Raw genomic sequence first — 15,124 nt, 5'->3', positions numbered from 1 at the left:
GAGCTTTTATAGTCTGGATGACCACTCAAAGTGCTTCACAGTACAGTTTAGCCATTCACCCATTCATACACTTCCTCTCTATGGGGCACTTCCTCTATCAAACATACGCCGCTGTCAGAGGCAATTTGGGATTCACTATTTTGCTCAAAGGCACTTCGGCACGCGGAACGAGGGAGACTGGGATCAAACTGCCGGCCTTCTGGTTTGTGGACAACCAGCTCTACCCCCTGGGCCACATGCAGCCACCTTTGAGAAGTATTGAGCATGTGTGAAAAATACAGTGAAAGTAGCTTTATTGTTACAGATGTAAAAGATCCATCAGTTCTCCAGATGTTTTTAAGGTTTGGATCAAATAATCTGAACAGTGTCAGCATCTGTTGGACAGAACAGGAAGCAGACCTGTGGGCAGGTCTATAAAGCCCAGCAGAGCACCATCAGTTTGGTGGCCATGATGATTGAAGCTATAGGGTCAGATTTGAAAACTTAGACCATTTAAACTTCAGAAAAAACAGTTTTTGAAGAAATGAAGAATCCCTCTGGGGCCGTTTGTTTTGCTGCAGCACATTACATTGTGCTATTTTCCTCAGGTGTAAATCGGTTGCTCCAGATCAGCTTCAGTGGATCTTTTTTCCCAGCAGACATTTTGACAGGTCACAGCAGTAAAAGCACAGGTGTAAATTATAAGGTGGGTGATGGCTCAACTCCATGTAGCTGAGTTCATCTGCTGCAGAGAGAACATCAGGGCTGACGTGGTCACGCCTCTTGGTTCTGGTTAGACGCCTGGCAGCCCAGCTCTGGAGTCTGGAGCCCATCAAAAGAGTTTAGGACAAAATAAAAATGAAATGGGTGTGAAGAAAATAAAAGCATGAAAAACTGTCTGTGTCTCTCTTGAAATATGTGAAATCCAATTGGCAGTGAATATGTGCGATTACCAAATTTAGCACATTTCAGAGGAGACGAAATAATTCACCTAAAAAAGATTTATAGAAGGTAAATAAGGTGTGCATTTATACAGTTGCTGTTGGAGCACATCTAATGCTGTGTGGTTGTAAATTCCAGCAGCTGGGAACACAAAGACAGAAAGCTGCTTCATGAATGTGTGATGTCACCCTCAGAATAAAGACAGACATGAGCCAGACGAGCTCAGGGGTTCTGACAGGTTCATATCCAATGGGTAGGTCAGTGTGGAACAAAGTGAATTTGGACTTTATAGACAAGTTTTAGGAACAGGTGTGACATGGTCCAATGAAAAAAAGAATGTTTGAGTGATTCTTAAATAAAAGTGTTGCTGTCTGAGTCGACTGGAGCAACAGTGGCCACTTTGGAAGATGTAGACCTTTACAATCCAACACAATCTGCCATTAACAAACACAATCCAATTGTGGTTTAGCATTGAGATCAGTACTTTATGTGTCTGATGTTATGTCTCCCTCATTCATTATTTGGAAGGAGAATGAGAAACACTGCAGTAGAATGTAGAATGTACAGTGTCGAATGTATATTATATTAATGACTTCGTACAAATCGTCGGATTTAGACATTTTTGTAACTTTCACAGCAAAACTAATCATGTAACAAGTTTTTGGGTTTGAACCGTGGATCATGTGGAACAGAAATACCTGCAGGTTTTCTGAGCGGTCACACGATGGCGCTGCTGATCTTTGAGTCTGTGACCAGATGTTTCAACGGCGTCTTGTTGAAGACAGAGTTTTATAGTGCTTGTGGAGAATGACCTAAAAGCTGATAGTGTCTTTGTTTCATAATGTGGTGATTATCATATTTACAACTTTAAGATATAGAGTAAATACATATAATTTTATATCAATATAGCAACCATTGATAACTGCACCTTTACTTACATTTAATGCAATCAATTATTCAACTCTTATATTGAAATGTTTCCTTTGTGACGGGTGCAGAACATAATCATAGACTTAAATTGTGAAGCTGTTCTTACAAGCAAGATAAATAAATTATAAATAAAATTATATATATATATATATATATATTTGTAAAAGAAAAAAGATCAAACATAGTTAGGATATGTTGTAATAATATTAAATGAAGAGAGTTGATGAATGGGGGATAACTATGTAAAAACCATCATTACATTTAAATTAAAATCATAGCTACAGTTACTGTTTATAAAGGTTACAATTATGAAATGTCTCATCTGTATGTAGCCTAAATGCAGAACAAAATCTAATGCACTAAAATTACCCTGTATGTATGAAATAAAAATAATGAATAATCCATAGGACTAAATAGCACACAATCATTCAATAAATGTACATTCAAAACATGTTTTTGTATAAATAAGCAGGTTCATTTATTTGTCATTAGACTGTCACTCAGTTTTCAGATGTATAAATATAAAGTTTAAACATTTTCACAACAAACAGAAGCACATACAGACAGAAACATTAAATACATAATTAATACTTTCAGTTGGAACAAATCAGCTCTTATTTACATAATATGTACAGAAACAGAAAAATGGTCCTCCGCTGCAGTGAATGAAAATGATAAACGAAATCCATTTAACACTACGTTTACTCCTCTAATACTTTATTCGTCTAATCTGAGGGCTTTAAGTGTCTGTAGTAGTATTTTTTATTAAGTATTAAAGTTTTACTACAGATATCTATTGTATTATCTGGTATCTTTTAAATAAATCATATAATAATTGTAGTTCTTTTTTTCCTGAGGGAATTGAACAGCTGGTGCAGTTAGAACTTCAGATGGACGAATGTGGAGGAATGTAAATGGATGGTTTTTGGCCTCCGTCCATCAAATAGACTACACACAGAAAGGAAGAAAAATCTATCTGAATGACCCAGCTGAGCCTTAAAATAGTGTTTTCATAACTTAAAATAAAAAAATACAACAATAATCAATCAAGAAATGTTTGCAAAAACTACATTTTCCAGCATTCAAGTGGTTTGAGCTCCAGTCTAGTCCACTTATATTACCAGGAAGGGGAATCTGTGGGACAAATATGCTCAACTATGGAAAGTCATTGCTGCCACAAAAAACAATGCACATTTTATATGGAGTCAACATAACAACTGGCTATGCATCTCCACTCACATTTTTGCATTTCTGTCACTTATTGTATTTTGAAGAAAATCCACTATCTTATAAGTTGACATGACAAAACAATTGAGACGGTCTCTCTTGTAATTAATATTTACAATATAATTGCAATTATTATTTGACACTTAAATATGGAGCTGTTATTTTTATCATTCCTTATTTTACAGCTATTGAATCAAGATTTAAGAATAAACTTGTTTGCTCTGTAAGCCCTGTCTTAAGAGCTTATTATGTCTCATGATCTTCATCAATGCATGGAGCATGCTCAGTGTATATTAAATCTATAAATGAGATCTATAAAATATTAAACTCTGTTTGTTGATTGAGAATGAGAAGTGGCTAAAGATTTCTTTTTTCACTTTTTAAATGATAAACTACTAATAAACCTTCACACTCATCTTTTCCTTTTTTTTGACAAGAATGAGCTTCCATATTTTGACTTAAGGAAATAAAAGCAGATGTGGAGGGATGTTGAGAAAACTATAAAATCTTAACATGTGATGCAAACAGGGTGTTAAGAATCAGTTCAGTCGCTATAACATCACTTTCAGTGTGTGTGTGTGTGTGTGTGTGTGTGTGTGTGTGTTGGTGTGTAAAGATCTGATGTGGATTTGTACGAGTGGACTGTGTGAGAGGATGTGAATTGTCCCAGGTTTGAGGGTCTATAGGACTTGGTAGATCAGGTTGGGGTCCTGGCTGGCAGTCGGAGAGGGGACCCGAGGGGGTCCGGGTGCTGCTGTCTCCCCCGTCTGGTCGCTTGGCGGGGACCCAGGCCCCTCCGCAGCCGGCATCAAGCTGCTGTTGTCAGTGGAGATTCGCTCCACAATGCTGGAGAGACAGTCGAGACTGGAGACCACCGATCTGCGGTCACTCTTCTGACCACCTGCAGATAGAACCAAAAACTAGAGTTAATACTTCAGTTATGTTTTCATTAAAAATGTGGGTTGAATTAGTTTTAATGCAACATAACAACAATGTGGACACTTGCAAAAACAACAAAATCTTACTTAAACTGATTTATAAATCAGCCTACAGTGATAATTCAAACAAACAAAAAGAATCTGTTCAAAAATGAGTTCATCTCAAACAAATTTTGTCCCATAATTAAATATCTCAAATTTAGGATGACAGTTATAATAACAATAACACAATCTAGTACATATCAGACTAATCTCTGTGTTACTTTAAGTTTGCAGGCTTTAAAGAATTCAGCTTTGAAAACCTGGTGTGTTTAGTGTCTTTTCTCATGAGCTTTTTCAGTTTTACTAACAGAGATGAATGAAGTGGTTCATTATTTGAATTAGTGATTATAAGTGGCCTGTTAGCTGGTTATGGCCCTCTGCTCTGTGGATTCTTACCGTTTGCAGTCTGGGAGAAATAAGTGCTGCTGTCATAAGTTCCTCTCCTGTTGGACTGACAGGTCGGCCCGTTAAAATCCGTCTGAAGGAAGAAACAGAGACACAGATTCAGGGAGGACTCTCCACAATATTTAAGCTCCAGTCACACACACAGTGATAATCTGACAAAATAAATCATTTCATTAGATAATAATGAAATAATATGAAGACACTACCAAAGGTTAAGTGAGAAACAAAAAGGTAGAATAATTCCCATTTAGCACAGAAACCCTAGAGAATTATAAATATTTGAAGTATTTTGTCTTTTTCAAAAAAAAAATTTTGGTTTAGTTTTCCTGAAATGAAACGAAAAATTACTCATCGTATTAACTTATTATTAACTAATGACAAAACGAGATCTATCTACAGTCCCATGTGTCAGAACCCGAAATTAAAAGGTTAAATTCGTCTGAAACACGTTTCACATTTAGTTCAATCTATGCCCCTCTTCAAATTATTTTCTTAACATTTAATTGCAATATTAAAAAAAAAACATGAATAAAATAAAACACCACTTTTAACAAAGAAAGTCAGCGGTTGCTATGTATTGTAACATGTGTCCTATTAACGCTCTAACGAAATACAAACATTTGGGTGTTTAAATTAAATGTGTATATGTATTGTATCTGTATTTTAATCGTGAGGGAAAGCTACTGAAGTAAAAGAAAACCGTGTGTGCTGTGAAACGAAAGGATTGATCCCCTTATGACGCAAATGACAGATAACTACATAGTTATGAAGAAGAGCGTCTAACTTGTACTGTGCGTAAAAGGTGTTGAAAACAGTGGCTTGTGTGGTTTAATGTATTTTACACGGGGTTTTGAAAACCTCCGTGTGGCTGTAGGTCAACGCGTGGGAAGTGTGTGGTCAGAGCTAACGAACATATGAAGACATATTTCAACAGTAAATACAAATAACGACCAGGGCTAACAAAAAGAGAGTAACACGTCCATGCGTAAAGACTCGCTGGAGAAACTCGTGGACATATTACATCCAGTCGAAGCGCACACCCACTCCCCCTGAGTCACACCTGTCAGTCCCCGAACTCACCATGCCGTCGGAGCAGTTGGAGCGGGGGCTGGAGGCGTCTGAGTCCCCGCTGTAGTGCTCCAGCACCGGGTAGAAACCGTCGTCCTGGCCGCCGCGCAGCAGCGCCTGCAGGGACTCGATGTAGCTGATGGCGTTGCGCAGGATCTCCACCTTGGGCAGCCGCTGGTTGGGGTTGGCCGAGGTGCAGCGCTTCAAGTTCTCGAAGGCGTCGTTGACCTTGCTGAGCCGCCGGCGCTCCCGCATCGTGGCCGCCTTCCGCCGGTCCGCGTTGGTGGTCTTCCGCTTGCAGGCCTTGCAGGCCCAGAGCAGGCAGCGGCCCGCCTGGTGGTGCCCGCTGGGGGCGCGGACGTGCTCGTCGTCCTCCCCCTCGGCGTGGTGGTGGATGTGCAGGAGGGAGGACGGCGAGGAGGAGGAGGAGGAAGGGGAGGATGAGGATAAAGAGGAGGAGTCGTCCGGCTTCAGCAGGCCCACATGGACCAGCCGCGGGTCCAGGTCCTCGAAGAAGTGCATGTCGCTGGTGTTGAAGCAGGGGTCATCATAGAAATCATCAGCCGCGGGGATGGGGAAAGAGATATCCGACAACTCCATGGTTCAGTCCCCGGCACACCAAGGAAGAAGACAAATCCAGTGGGAGACACAGGGAGTCTTGAGACAGAGACGAAAGCAAGAAGAAGAAGAATTGGCAGAAGACAGTGGTGCAGGCTGAGTGTTTTCAGGGGGAATGTTATGTCCTGTCACAGACTGGTGTGTCCCCTCAGCTGTCTACTTGGACCAACTTATACCTGGGGCACCCGGGGGGGCGGGGACCGGGCGACCATGTCCACTGGGGTCTGACCAATCAGCGGCCAGCGGGAGGGGTTTACAACTTCACGGTAATTAGTGTACAATTACCCCTAACAGAGCAGGGTGATGTGAGCTGCACACAGTGGGGGGGTGGGGGTGGGGGGGCACACACATGTGGACTGCTTCATACTGAGAACACATAACGTGCTTATTACCATCACAGCACAGTACAACACTGTGTGTTTGTTTTAACTATAGATTTCTCTAATACAATTTATTATTCCTCAGAATCAGACATAGTTTATTCAACCGGGTGGGAAATTGGGTAAATGTAAATGTAGTTGTTCATTAATACATAATATTTTCATGTATAATGCTGCAATCTTTTTTAAAGAATTGTTTTCCTGTAAAGAAATAAACATAATTTAACAAATGAACTTTTCTTACATTGATGAAATGTGATGGATAAAATAAACCCAATTTTTTGGGCTGTTTGATTTTTTTTTTTTTAAACAGCATGTCGTTTAAAAATTGAAACTTAAATCTATAAACCTACCTAGTAAAAATAAAGTGGGCTAAATAAGTACATGTAACCAAACGAACAAAAATAAAACTTAAGTAATAGGAGGCATATAACCTAATCCTAAATCTTATTTTAGTGTAACCCCCATTAAGCATTTAAAGGCAGTCTAAAGATATATGTTTTAATTTTTTTATACATTCAAAATACACTAAAAATAATTTAGCTTTGAAAGTGTTAATTTACAGGATTTTATATGAAAACACGTGTTATCTCTGCTATGAAATTATCATCATTGTAGCAGATATGTTTTAAACATTTTTTTTTAATGTATTTACCTTTTTTATTATTTACTAATACTAAATAATGTACCCTAAAGTTTACGTCAAATAAGCTAAAGTTGAATCAAACTTTAAAGGTTCAGTGTGTAAAATGTAGTGGTGAAGTTGCATGTTGCAGCTGATCACCCCTCACCTCCCCCTCCCCTTCCAAACATGAAAGAGAACCTGCAGCATTCAGTTGTCATAAAAATTCAAAAGCTGTTTAGTTTGTCCAGTCTGGGCTTCAGTATATAACATGGCTGCCTCCATAGAGAGGACCCGCTCCTGGTGTAAATATTAAGTATTAAAATAGAAAGGGCCCATTCTAGGGTAAAGAAAACAGAGATTTGTAGAATTTAGATGAAACACACTAGTGAAAACGTCACTATGGATTATTTTATATTCAATTTCTCCCATCATATCTATGTCACCTATATCTTACACACTGAAGCATTTTAAAGGGATAAAGAAAAACACTATAATTATATTTCATAAAAATTATAATCTTACATTCACATCTAATACAAGTGGAGAACAGACAAACGGGCGTTTTAGCTCTGCTAATGTTATTTAGCTTAAGGATTTAATTGTAAATGCATTTCTATTAATCGCAACTGGAACGAAAACACGTTCTTTTTGAGTTTAGGATCCTCCTCAGTTCAGACTGTGACGTCAGAGCTGCTTCATATGTGGAGGAACATCTCACATCCAAACTAAGCTGAAATGCCTTTGGCCACTGATCATATGCAATGACTTCACACAGCCAAACGCCATTTTTAAAGAGTGTTAATACTGCATGAAAGTGTGAGCCTGGTAATCAAGTGGAAATGACATTGAGTTTAATTTTAGACCTGAGTGTTTGTGTCTTTGTGTGTGTGCAGTCAGAGAGATTCACTGAGCTCCTCCTCCCCGGCCTGCAGCTCTCAGCTGTCAGCACAGCACCCACCATCCACACGCGTTTACAGGCAGACTAGTGATTTTCACTGAACATGCAGCAAACTTTGCAGATCGGTGTCGTGCAGCTGCAGCAGCGGTGATCTGCAGCTGGAGGGCGCTGCAGAGCAGCGCACTGAACCCACTGCAGACCCCTTATGAACGAACCACTCGACCTGTGCCAGTCAGGAGTGACAGATGGTTAGAAGCTCTGCTCTGTGGATGTCGCACACAGTATTCAAACCCTCCACTCATAGGATTATCGCTATCACTTCAAATTGACTGACAGGTCTTTTAACGCAAGGCCTCACCCCTGACAACTAAATAACTAACAACTAACAATCAAAAGTTGTGGATGCTTTTTGCTCATAATAATGTTTTTGTTATCTCAATGTTAAGTTCAACACACTTTTTTATTCATAACTAAGACATTTAATAATAATAATAAAATAATAAATGTATAAAATGTCAAATGACTTGTAGTTACGGTAAAACATGAGGGAAAACATTGATGAACACACTTGCTTCCACTTCCACTTTATTATAAATTGCACAACAAGTCTGAACCTATTGAGAATCAAGTCAGCAGTGGTGTACAACAAACTTCTTCAATACATTCGGGCTTCTGAAGCTCTGTCGAAATAATAAAAAGTCAAGAAACAAGAGTTTATGATTAAAAAGTAAATACACTGGGGATAAATCATAAAAAAAAGTAATTTATCTGTTGGAATACACACATTCACAAGCAAAGATGTGAGTAGCAGTTTACGTGTAGCAAAACCCTGTATTGTCCCTTCGCAACTGGCTATAAATACATTTGGGAAACATTCATAGTTCTCTGAATTATTAAGTAAAACTAAACCTTGTGTACAGGGCCTGGTTATTATCATCCAAAATGCAACTACAAATCTGATTCAAAAATAATTGCCAAAGCTGCCATTGAAGTTAGGTGCTGTCTCAATGTTTGTCGGTTAAAAGGTTTTGTAGTTAAAATTCCTCAAAGGATAGTGTGAAAAATATATAGTCTTAATATAAAAAACGTGGAGAAATTTACATTATATTCACTTAGGGTTAACCCAAGCTATCACACGATAGAGCCAACAATATGTATATAAGGAATGTTATTAATAAAATTTGGCATGGATATACATTTTTCAACTTTTATGGAGATAGGCTAACAATCCCCCCTGCTTTCAGTCTTTGCTTTAAGCTAGGCTAAACACCTTCTGGACATATTTCTGCACTGAACACAGAGAGATGAAAATTATTTTCATCTGGACCCAAATGCAGTTCCTGAAATATCACACAATATGTCCGATTTTTATTCAGAGGAGACGAGTATCATACAGTATACCAGCCATGTCTCCCTTTAAGGTGAAGCAGATCCATCATCTGGTGAGTTCTTCCTGAAGCTCATTCAGGATATACTCCCCAAACCCTCTCGTTTGGTCACTGGTGCAGCCGATCCGACGGGCACTGGTGAGCAGGTCGCCTAATAGTTTGAGACGGTCAACCCGCGGCGCCAAGAAGTGGCTCTTCACAACGCTGGCGGTGTGCGGGTCCCCGTGCTCGCGGGCCAGCTGGCTCAGCTCCACCAGCACGCCGGCCTCCTCTTTGAGCTGGAGCAGCAGCAGCTCCAGAGCTGGTAACACGGCACAGACCGCCTCACAGCCCGGCTTCTGACAATCAAAGACACACAAATGCCACGATAAGATTTCACGTTATCACTTTCTGGACAAACCTCATCTGTCAAACAAGTACATTTTTTTTAAATCTCATGGTCAATTGACAGATTCAGTAGGTTTTAGCACTGGAGCTTCCCAATCCTCCCATAGATTACTTGTGCAACCTTAAGATTAAAAGACAAACGTTGGCATTGGAGTTTCTGTGTATGTATCACGTATACGGCCACTGTACTGACTGAGGCTGAAGGAGTGTGAGTTGTGAGTCACACTCCCAGGGAGGTGAACTGCAGGCTACAAGGTAGGATATGCAGCTACGACATACCTGCAGAAGTTTAAACAGTATAAACTTTTTTTTTCTCATGCTGCACTGAAAACATGCAGGTTGACAGACTTTCTTTATAACAATAAAATTGAAAACCAGCCTCATTTGACCCACTTTTACTTCTAGTGCAGTGTTAATGAATCTCATCATGATTAGATTTGTTTCCTGATCGTATTTGAAGTGGTAAACACAAAGCATGTAATTTGTTTGACTTCAAAATAAAATTGGCAGGATGCACAAATCAACAGGGTGCTTCAAACTGTAACTGCATGAAATGGAGTGTGAAGCTGAATCAAGCTGAGCAGTAAAGGACTCTGAGACATTGTGTTGTCTTAGGTACACTGCACTAGAGAGACGGATAACGAGGTGTCCCAAAATGCTGCTGACTTGGCCTGGGCCTCAGTCCTGAAACGATTTTACACGACTCATAAACCTGGGGCGGTGGTCGGAGGCCACGCTGCGACGCGCCAGTGCCACCGCCGAAGCTGTTGGCCATCTGGAAACACCATCAGCGGCCACAGTCTCTGCCGCAGCATTAATCTCGCCAATTTTCCGGAACTGGTGGGGGGGGGGTGAACACCCCGACCGGCTTACGGCCAGAGCCAGGGGCAGGTCTTTAGGGGTTTAACCTCCCTCCCTCTCTCCCTTCTCCTCTGGCCTCTTGGTATCTTAACCCAGCCCCCTCACCCACTCCTGTGTCGGCCCAAATGAAGTGCTTCGCTCCAAAATGAGATCTCTGCCATTTGGAGTAAAAAAAGAGACACAGAGAGACAGAGAGACACCTGCTCTGACAAAATGACGGATAGCACAGGAGGAAAAATAAATCCTCCTGATGGGACGTTTAAGGGGAAACATGAGGTTGCTGGTGGTGTAAAACGAGAAGGCAGTTACAGACTGAAGCTCTTCTGTCCCTCAGATAAAGTTCAAATCATAAATTTTGTCTCAAAATGGATCCACAAATCAGCTCTTCACAGCAGATCATCTGCACGCCTCCGACGAGCCCACCCCCACACAGCTGAAGTGTCTGTGGACAACAGATGCTCTTGACCCTGACCTCTGACTAACCTCTGTGTTACACAGTACACTTACTCAAACACTGCACTTAAGTACCATTTATAAAATACTAGTACATTTACCCAACAGCTGGAACGACTGGTTACTTTACAGTTAAATATTTTACCCACGAAGCATACATGCATCTTGGAAATATATGACGTCTTGTTATAGATGTCAAACCCAACAGTTTAAGCTAAGAAACAACCAACTAAAACATAGTGTTTACGATTTCAGTTCGCTTAATGTGCCTGATTGTTTTTCATTAAGATCCATTGATTATTTCCTGGTGAAAATGTTAAACAAATGCCCTATGTCACAATGTCCAAGAAAGTGATGAAATAATTCCTGCATCTTCTTCTTTGCCAAGATCTGAGTCAACATTTTATGAGTTGGTCCATGTCCCATTCTTCCACCAAATTTTGCGCAGGCAAGACTAACTAAAAAACCAACCACCCAACCACCCAACCAACCAAACAACCAAACAACCACCCAACCTACCAACTAACGGACAGGGGTTAAAACACAACCCTACTGGTGGGTGGTAAAAAGAATGCCTCCCGAACGGAGCCATTCTGCTTAATCTAGCCACAACAAATCAATTCAATTTTATAACACATATTAACTTTCACATAAAACATCCGAAAACTTGTAATAAACTTTTTGGAATGTAAGTAATCATTTGGGAAAGTTTCATGGTGAAAACTATTGGATTAATTAACTATTTACTAAATTTAAGATATTCATTTCCCATTAATTTCCTCCATTGACATTTAAAAAAAAATCCTTATTAAAAGAGTCTGAGCCTGGAACCAGGTCGAACAGCTACGAGGTGACTAGAGCAAAATATATATATCAGTAAACAGAAAAGGCACAGAACAGTGTAGTTATATATTGTCATTTTTATCTTGTATGTATGTCTAGCGTTAATTATAGTGTATAGTGTAGTAACCTTGTGTAGTAAGTAGTGTAGTGTAATTTTGTCTGCAACACTGGTAACATCGAGCTTCACTAATCAGAGATGTCGCTATTACACCCGAGGATTGTGGGTAGTGTAGTACTTCTTGACATTGCAAATAAAACAAATTATTCTTAAAGGGATAGTTCACCGAAAAATTTACAAGGAAAATTCACTGATTATCTACTCACCACAATGCCGATGCCGATAAAGTGTTTTAAGTCCACAAAAAACTTTAGGAGTTTCAGGAGTAAACAGTTTTTTAGCCCAGGCGACCGATTCTTCAGACGTAATAAAACAACAGAAAAAACACAACATGCCTCCATGCTGCCCGTGTGGTGTCATCCAAGTGTCTGCAAGCCCCAACATTCATTTTCAACTTAAAACAAGATCATTTACACCGTGTTTTAAACCTAAATGTCCACTCCCGGAAGTGTTGATGCTAGCGGACGTAGCCACACGATGGTGTGCCAGAGGGTCCGTGAACACACCTCAGAGGCTATCAGAGGACACTAAGGCTTAAAAGGCGGTGTAAATGACACCGTTTCAAGTCGTATATGAATGTCAGGAATGCTCGTGTGGATGACACCATGGATGGAGGCATTTTATGGTGATGGTTACCATATTAGGGCTGAAAATCAAAATCTCGAGTTACTGTATCGGAAACCTTTTTGATTTGATCTTTTGACATCATTGATGGAACAATGGTTCAAAATAATAACAAACTCTTCCTTCCTGACACTTCTCACCTGGATGTCTTTGCCGCAGTATTTGCCCCCCCTCTCAGCCAGGTAGTCCAGCATAGCCTCGGCCTCAGCTTGCTGCTTCAGTGCCTCCTGGTGGAAGAAAGCAGCTACGCGAGGCAGGGCAACGTCATCCCTCTCAAACGCACTGGCCTGAAGGAGACAAAACAAAGGCCTCACAGTGACACACTCAGAGTGACACTCACACGGCCCATGTACTCAGACTTCTTTCTTTCTTTAACATTTATAGACACACTCCCGCACTTGTGACTTGTGTTTTTGGTCCTTCTTTTACAAATATTCATGAGCATAACAGTGACTTGATATTAGACAGACTTAATGCTGCACTGATCAAAAGTTACTATATGTGCTGAAAGGGATTATAGCAAAAACTAAAGCCCTGTTCAAACTGAATATGTCGAAAAGAAAAGGTGCCTTGGTCTACAGACTCTCAGAAATAAAACCTCCACATGACTGAATCTCAAGGACAGAACCAGTATGTCCTTTGCTGCTCACTCAGTATACCAACTATGCACCATTCCCTGGCTCATGTCTCATAGGCTGAATCCAAATGTCCACCATCCTCTGGACCTTCTGCTCTTGGATTTTGTCGAAGGAACATGTTGTGTCTTGTGTGTCCCTCCTCATCATTTTTGTGAGTTTACCAAGGACGTTAAAACCTCAAGTGTTCGTGGAGATAAACAGAATTATTATTTGTATTATTATTATAACATCATTAAATATCACTTTTATTATTTTCATTGTAACAACCAGTCTGTCACAGCTTAAATTTGATGGTTACACAACTGTTCCTGTCCTCCCCTCTCTTTACTCCCTTCTTCACCCCCCCATCAACAGGGGCCCCTTACACCAGCCTAGAGATTATAACTAATCCAAACTATCCAGCCTGTTCATATTCTGTCTGTGCAATATGAAACCATATCACATCCATAAACCTGTACAACATAACTCAAAAACAGTTTTTAAATTAAATGTGGTACTTATTTGTATCAAATAGAATTATTCATAACATATTAATATTTGTTTTTGTTTCACATAATCACATTCATACTACTATGGATCATTGAGCAAAGTCCCCACCACAACGGAACGTTTGAGGCCTTGTGGATTTGAATAAGGAAGTGTATGCAAATGTTCAGAGGGGAAGTGAGAAGAGGTTAGGAACGTCTTTTCCCTTTTTCTTATCCAAGGGGTTGAATATCATTTAATTATTGTGAGATGAATGCAATTTTGTTTAGGAAAAAACAATATTAAACAACAACTTTAGTAAGAAAAGCAATCTTGTCATATCAACTGGTGGCTGAGAACATTATTGTTGCTTTCACATGTTACGAATAAAATGGGATGGGCTAAAATAACTTTTCGTTAAATCACAATATTTAGAGATACTGGAGGGAAAGTGTTTCTGTTTTGCATTTGATCTTACTCATACGTATTTATTTATATATATTTTGTTTCTATTTTGGTAAAAATCCCAGCCACGGTCCTCTGACAGAACAGAGATCTTCTGACAGTGGTACAGGATCGGATGTGTCCCCCGCAGCAGAGCAGCCTTCACGAGGACGGGTGTGTCTCCTACCAGAGCCTGCAGTTTGTACGCTCCGTCCCACATCAGGCCGCTCACGCCGCACAGAGCCTCCTCCACGGCGGCGGGCAGGTTCTGCCTGACCCGGCTGCTGCCCTCGGAGCTCGGGTGCGCTGTGCACTGAGGCAGGCTGCTCTTCAGCTTCTTCCCTGGGGGCTCTGCCATGTCCCCACCCGGACACACAGAGCGCTGGCACTTCACTGGGACGGGCTACGATGACAGGCTGCGGAGGGTCATACGCATACAGATCCAGGTGATGAACTCACGCCTGCGGAAAAGGAGCAGGAGCAGCGTGTCTTTCTCCCGCAGACCTGAGCCCCAGCGGAGGATAAATTTAGCCCGCACGCGTCGACTGTTTCCCGGTCAGCTGCTCAAGTTCATCCGGGGCGTCTGAGCTGCAGCCATGAAAACAGGAAATATTATACAGTGCAGTGCAAAAGTCTTATCAAAAGAACCAGTGATGGAGCCATCAGTCTCCTGTTTGATTTATTCTGTTTTAGTTGAGAGGTCACAGTGCTCAGATTTAGTGTAAAGTTTTCAGATAAGAAACAGAATAGAAGAGCATGTCCCTTCTTTTGACTTGATTTTCTTCATCTCATTAAGACGACTTGTGACTCCACTGAAGAGTTAACCTGCTCAGTCCTGCAGGCCCCAATGA

General features: G+C 40.6%; 2 protein-coding genes across 2 annotated transcripts; both read right to left on the bottom strand.

Annotated features, from left to right (window-relative positions):
- Positions 1–2,863: 2,863 nt before the first annotated feature.
- Positions 2,864–6,302, bottom strand: myod1 (myogenic differentiation 1). The gene is made up of 3 exons (XM_034588453.1): positions 5,544–6,302; positions 4,455–4,536; positions 2,864–3,979 (listed from the first exon to the last, which is right to left on the bottom strand). Exons 1-3 carry the CDS (start codon positions 6,129–6,131, stop codon positions 3,759–3,761), a joined length of 891 nt encoding a protein of 296 aa, XP_034444344.1. The 5' UTR covers positions 6,132–6,302; the 3' UTR covers positions 2,864–3,758.
- A 2,318-nt stretch (positions 6,303–8,620) lies between these two features.
- Positions 8,621–14,807, bottom strand: zgc:172145 (uncharacterized protein LOC559095 homolog). The gene is made up of 4 exons (XM_034588463.1): positions 14,461–14,807; positions 12,867–13,013; positions 9,381–9,778; positions 8,621–9,349 (listed from the first exon to the last, which is right to left on the bottom strand). Exons 1-3 carry the CDS (start codon positions 14,629–14,631, stop codon positions 9,488–9,490), a joined length of 609 nt encoding a protein of 202 aa, XP_034444354.1. The 5' UTR covers positions 14,632–14,807; the 3' UTR covers positions 8,621–9,349; positions 9,381–9,487.
- Between the last annotated feature and the right edge of the window lie 317 nt (positions 14,808–15,124).

The sequence above is a fragment of the Hippoglossus hippoglossus genome, chromosome 6 (genome assembly GCF_009819705.1).
Source record: "Hippoglossus hippoglossus isolate fHipHip1 chromosome 6, fHipHip1.pri, whole genome shotgun sequence".
Lineage (NCBI taxonomy): Eukaryota > Metazoa > Chordata > Actinopteri > Pleuronectiformes > Pleuronectidae > Hippoglossus > Hippoglossus hippoglossus.
Note: the sequence above shows the minus strand (reverse complement) of the source record. Positions and strands in the feature narration are given on the sequence as shown.